At 55.0% G+C, this 5,772-nt stretch overlaps 1 protein-coding gene across 1 annotated transcript; it reads left to right on the top strand.

The window, feature by feature from the left end:
* Positions 1–2,501: 2,501 nt before the first annotated feature.
* Positions 2,502–5,247, top strand: LOC113832565 (fez family zinc finger protein 2). Its single transcript, XM_035452166.1, has 4 exons — positions 2,502–3,338; positions 3,633–3,767; positions 3,931–4,063; positions 4,985–5,247. The coding sequence occupies exons 1-4, from the start codon at positions 2,502–2,504 to the stop codon at positions 5,245–5,247; spliced, it is 1,368 nt and encodes a 455-aa protein (XP_035308057.1).
* Positions 5,248–5,772: the final 525 nt, after the last annotated feature.

Here is a 5,772-nt window from a genome sequence, read left to right as displayed (position 1 = left end):
TCTCTATCTGCCACTGGTCTGAAATGGCCGTCAGAGCCACCACAGTTGGATAGGTGGGTGGGTGGAGGGAAAGAGAAGTTCGCGGAGGGAAAGGATATTATCTGTTTGTATTCTAAACTAAAGCTTTGCTCTTTGGGCCCTTGAAGGGCAGTTTTCCCTGGGGCGGGTGGTATTGCTGAGGGGCCTAGGATCAGATGGGTACTCTGGGGCAAAGTCTGCCCAGAACAGAGAAGGAGAGGGTTTGCCTTCACGGGCACTTTCCCTGGCTCCGCTGATGGTGTATCTCTGGAGATGGAATTGACTATCAAACCCTCAACCCTGTTTGCTCATATTATACCCACCGTAATCCTCTTAAACTGCCGTTGCCGCTACAAAGCTCTTGGTCTTGCAAAAGCCGGCTGGCAAGATATAATTGTCCCACGAACAAAAACAGCCAAAAGTTTTCAAAAACCCCTTGCACTCCCCCCTCTCTTTCCCTAAACCTAATTCTCTCCTTCTCTAGCTAGCCGCCACTCCCCACCCCCCACCCCCATCAGAACCCTCAGCCTCGACCACTTTTGTTGTCGCCAAGAGCACCCGGCCTGTTGAAAGTGCCGGAGCGTCTCTGAGCAGTTTGTTGTGATACGCAGGTGGAATGGTCTGCAAACATGAATTCAGCCCCTCCAAACCCAGCGCGGAGCGCTCTGCTTTTGTGCGCCAGGCACAAAAAAACGCTGAATTCCTCCGAACTTACTTGGGGCCTGTCTAGAAAAGGGCCTTTTCTTCCCTCTGCTTGTACCTCTGGCCACACTAAGTCTTTGCCCGCCCGCTTCAGGCCCCCTCCCTCTCCCCTCTGATAATCCTTCTCTTTATTTTAGAAAAACACAAAACCCGGTTCCACGCGGTGCTTTAGTGGCTAAAAGTGAAAGAGCTGCCTTGGCAGAATTCAGCTCTATGAATCACTTCGGAAAATTGGTTCGACTGAATGGCCTTAGGAGGAAAAACGTTTTAATAGGATCCAGGGGAGGTTCTGCTGTTTCAATCTGCTCCTTAAACAGGTGGAGATTGGACCTTCTCAATTATACAAACAGTAAGTACCCAACAGCGGGAGAGCTGCCCTCCGAATCCTCCCCGCACGCAGCCCTAAACCAGGCGCCGAGCCCGGCTTTGCCTCGCAAACCCGATCACAAATCAGCAATTCGGATCGATTAGCTTCTCAAACAGCCCTAGGGCTCTCGGGACAAGTCTCCCACCCCTCCACCCCCGCCCAAGCCCCAGGCAAGGAGCGGGCCAGAGGGCTGCAGGCGCACCCACCCTTCCCCAGGTCCCCGGGATCCCGGTGAGCCGCTTTGCCCTTCCGGACTCTTCGAGGTCGTCCTTAGGCGACAGGGAGCTCTCTTTCGACCTCCGACGCCAGCCAAGGCGAACTCCTTGCTTTTGCATAAATTAATATTTCCCCATTAACAAGTTCCCCCCTCCAAACGCGACGCCCGCGTCCATGCGCCACATCCTAATGAGGTAATTATCATTTGCGCGTGTTCGGGGCTGGCGCCGTCTCCGTAGGTAAATGGCAGTTTATTAGCACAGTGCCCAGCTCTGCAGCGCAGGGCTAAGGGATACTTCGGTGATTAGACGGACACTCAGGGGCCTTTTGGGGTAGTGCGTCCGGGACACCCCGCCTTTCCCGAATACCCTAAACATGTAGGCCCCCCAAAGTTGTGAATCACGCAAGGAACTCTGCCTAGGTTTGGGTTTGGGCTCCCCCCACCTCCTTCCACCGGCAAAACCATCACGATTCTTCCCCCTCCCCCCTCCCTCTCTTCCCTCCTTCCCGATTCGCAAACCGCTCGCACTTTCCCGAAGGGAGCGCGGGCGCCAGTTGCCTCCTTTAAAGTTTGAGGGGCGGTGGCGGCGGCCGGCAGGCGCGGGGGAACGCAGGGTCCTCAACGGGAGTCGCGCCGCCGCCCATGTCATTCCACTTCAAGTGACTTCATGTGATGTCAGCTGAATGTAAAAGACAGTGATCTCACGCGGAGGGGAAGATGTTTGCCATCAAAATGTGACAGAAGAGACACGCTGCATGGCTCGGAACGCATCTCCTTGGAGGTGGGGGAAAGAGGTAAAAGCTAGGTGGCTCTCCCGGTCCGCTTTAACTTTGCCCTTTCAGTGCCCAGCTCCCAGCACGCGTGGCAGAGGCCTGGATCCAGGCAAGGGTTGGGGAGTGTTAATTTGAGACTCCTTTCTTCTACCCCCTCTTCTTTCCTTTGTACAACCTCCCCCTTCTTCCCCCTTTCATAGTCCCAGGGCAGGGGCTGGTGGGTTCCTTTGCGCGCCGGGTTAATGGGAGGTAATTTGGTACCCTTGGGTGCACTTTGTTCTGCCTCTGTTCATTTGAATGCAAATGGGTGACCCGGGCCGACTAGGTGCTTATTAAATTGCGGTTTCCCCCCTGCCTTTTCCGGAATGCAGACTTAGAGGAGAGAGGCTGTGCCCTGGCCCAGCCTGGCTCAGCCTCGCGCGCCATGGCCAGCTCAGCTTCCCTGGAGACCATGGTGCCCCCGGCCTGCCCGCGCGCTGGAGCGTCACCAGCCACTTCTAAAACACTAGCCTTCTCCATCGAGCGCATCATGGCCAAGACGTCCGAGCCCCGAGCGCCTTTTGAGCCCCGGCCTGCTGCACTAGAGGCAGACAGCAGCCAGAGCAAGAAACTGCTCAACCTCTGCTCGCCACTGCCCTGTATGATCCCCCTCCAGCCTCTAGGCTATGAGGTGCCGTCCAAGACACTACTCAGTTACTCGGAGTTCTGGAAAAGCAGCCTCCGGGCGGGCGGCGGTGGAGGAGGAGGCAGCGGCGGGGGGGCCCCAGTGTGCGGCGCCAGCGGCTTGTGCAAAACCAACTGTGGCGTGTGCTGCAAGGCCGAACTGGGCCTTGCGCCGTCTGCGCTGCCGGCGGGCAGGGTCATCAAGCCGCAGGTCATCAACCAGGCGGTGGGGCTGCCGGCCAGTGGCTCGCTCTACTACTTCAACTACCTGGACTCCACTGCTTACCCACCATCGGAGCTCCTCGGCAGCCACCTTTTCCCTTCTGGCCTCCTCAACGCACAGGCCCCCACTTCCCTGGCTGCTCACCCCAAGCTTTTTCTGCTGGAGAACGCCAAACTGGCCAGCCTGACTGCGGACAAGTTCCCCCATCCAGCTCCCTATCCCCACAAGGAGCGCTTGCCTGCGCCGCTGGAGCAGGTGCTGAAGGAGAACTCAGCCTTGACCGCTGACCGAGGGGTAGTCAAGAGCCACAACAAACTACCAGGGGGCTCTACTGACAGCAAACCCAAAAACTTCACCTGCGAAGTGTGCGGCAAGGTGAGGCCTAAGGTTCTGGGGGAGGGAGCTAGCAGTCACCTGCTTTCTGGGGTGGCATTGTACATCTTGTTCTCAAGCTCAGGAGCTCTCCTAAAGCTGCATACTCCATTGGATACCTAGTTGAGCCTCAGTTTCCTATCCAGAAAAATGGGGTTGTTGTCAGTCTCACACAGTTGACTAAAGGACTCCGGCTTCGGATGGGGTGGTTGGTTGGGGGAGGTAAATTATGGCCTCCAGAGCTGATTCTAGGCCCTTGGTAGACTCAACACAAGTTCCGCTCTCATCCTTCCTTAGGTGTTTAATGCTCATTATAACCTCACCCGCCACATGCCTGTCCACACCGGAGCTAGACCGTTTGTGTGCAAAGTCTGTGGCAAAGGCTTCCGCCAGGCCAGCACTCTCTGCAGACACAAAATTATCCACACCCAGGTACGTGGCCCCTAGGTCAGGCCAGATCGGCATGTACCCTCCGCCCTAGTCAGAGCGATGATGGTTGATGCTGGATTCTCCTTACCCTTGGTGGGGGGCTGCTCTGTCCCTTCAAGGTGTTGCCGACGTCTCGGCCTTACTGTACACACGCCCCTCTCCGCAGGAAAAACCACATAAGTGTAACCAGTGCGGCAAAGCCTTCAATCGCAGCTCCACACTCAACACACACATCCGCATCCACGCGGGCTACAAGCCCTTCGTCTGCGAATTTTGCGGCAAAGGCTTTCACCAAAAAGGTAAGGTACTAGACTAGGCACTCCTTCATTTCATCTCGAAGGCTGAGAGGGTCACAGGGGCGGGGATGGTGTGTGTGTGGGTGGGTGTGGGGGAGTGGGCTGAGAGAGAGAGGTGGGTGGATAGAGGCAGCACAAAAGCCCCAGGCTGGAGCGCAGCAGTTCTTTGGAATCGGGTTGTGCCGGATGTAGGTAGCCGCTCTCCGGCCTGGGTTAGTAGACCTCTATGGATTAAGGCTTGACTAGGGGCGGGGAAGGGGGGAGGGCGAATTTCGGAGCTGGAAATTAAGGAAAGGGGCAAAAGGAAACGAAGCAGAGAGTATTGTCTTTCAGTACGAGGTTCTCTTTGTAAGCAGTACTTCCCTTTCAAAAAAAAAAAAATCTAAGCAGCATCTTCCTCCTGGGAACAACTTAAGATGGGGGGGAGGCAGGCTGCCAGTGCTCCCAGAGCCTGGGACTCCACCCAATTTCCAAAGTACTTTGGGGTCTTCAGATAGTAAGTGGGGTTTGTGGGTGAGGGGACCAAGAACTGAGCCACAGAGCCTAGGTTTATGGGGATTTCTTGGAGCGAGGCATCAGCTGGAAGAACCGGCTGCTGCCTCTTTAGGCTGCACAAAAGTTTCCCAGGCGGCAGAGCTCGGCAGGAGGGACGCCTCGTGGGCCTCTATATAGAGCTGGACAGGGGCTCGGGTAGCCTGGGTAAGACTGGCCCACCATCCTTTCCTGAGCGCTGGGCCTTGATGCAGACGAAGTTTGACAACTTCTTAGTTTGGAGAGGTCGCGCCTGCCTGGTCAAGCATCGTCTTCTGAGCCACTGGAGGAACCCAGGGCTGGGAGGCTAGTGGTGGGAGTTGGACAGAGGCGGGGACGACTCGTTCCACCACGAGTCCCTACTTTTTTGTTTTTGTTTTTGCTTTCCTGTAGGCAACTACAAGAACCACAAGCTTACCCACAGCGGCGAGAAGCAGTACAAATGTACCATCTGCAACAAGGCCTTTCACCAGGTCTACAATCTGACCTTCCACATGCACACGCACAACGACAAGAAGCCTTTCACGTGCGCCACTTGCGGCAAAGGCTTTTGCAGAAACTTTGACTTAAAGAAACATGTGCGCAAACTTCATGACAGCGTGGGTCCCGCCACCGCCCCCTCTGCAAAGGACATGGCCAGGACAGTTCAGAGCTGAGAGCTACTGCCTTACCCTTCCTTCCTTCCTGCCCTGTACCAACCCAAGCAAATCACACGTATAAACTTATTTCTAAAATTAAAAGAAAAAAACTATAGCAGAGAGGCTAAAATCTATTTATCGAAACCAGCATATTTTTGGGAAAGTTAAACGTGTCCTCGATGATCAGCAGCAAATGCGTGGCTCCCACCTTTGTACATTCAGGAAACGTATTTAAATGCAGTGAGCTGAAACCTATTTAATACCAGGCCTCGGCTTCTCCAGGCAGCCGGCTTTTAATCCCAGCCTGTCACCGTGAGCGCCTAGAAGAGCGTGATGCCCCAGCCATCTTCACACAACCTTGTAATCTCTCCTGTACAAGCGAACACGGATTATTACACATATATGACTCAATAAACAGAACCATTAGTGCGCGTTTTCTTTTCCCCACCCCCTCGCCACGAAGTCAGCTCAACAAATCCAAAGAAGGAGGCGGAAGTAGGCATTTATAGCTTTTCCTTTCCCAAGTGTGACTTCCTTGGGACA

The sequence above is a fragment of the Cricetulus griseus genome (genome assembly GCF_003668045.3).
Source record: "Cricetulus griseus strain 17A/GY chromosome 1 unlocalized genomic scaffold, alternate assembly CriGri-PICRH-1.0 chr1_1, whole genome shotgun sequence".
Classification (NCBI taxonomy): Eukaryota; Metazoa; Chordata; class Mammalia; order Rodentia; family Cricetidae; genus Cricetulus; species Cricetulus griseus.
This window is presented reverse-complemented; position numbering and strand designations above follow the sequence as displayed.

Bases quoted from the DNA above. Each gene is read 5' to 3' on its own strand.
- LOC113832565 (XM_035452166.1), top strand. From the start codon at position 2,502: ATGGCCAGCTCAGCTTCCCTGGAGACCATGGTGCCCCCGGCCTGCCCG. The intron at 3,768-3,930 runs GTACGTGGCCCC...CCCTCTCCGCAG, and splicing joins ACAAAATTATCCACACCCAG to GAAAAACCACATAAGTGTAA. The intron at 4,064-4,984 runs GTAAGGTACTAG...GCTTTCCTGTAG, and splicing joins CAAAGGCTTTCACCAAAAAG to GCAACTACAAGAACCACAAG.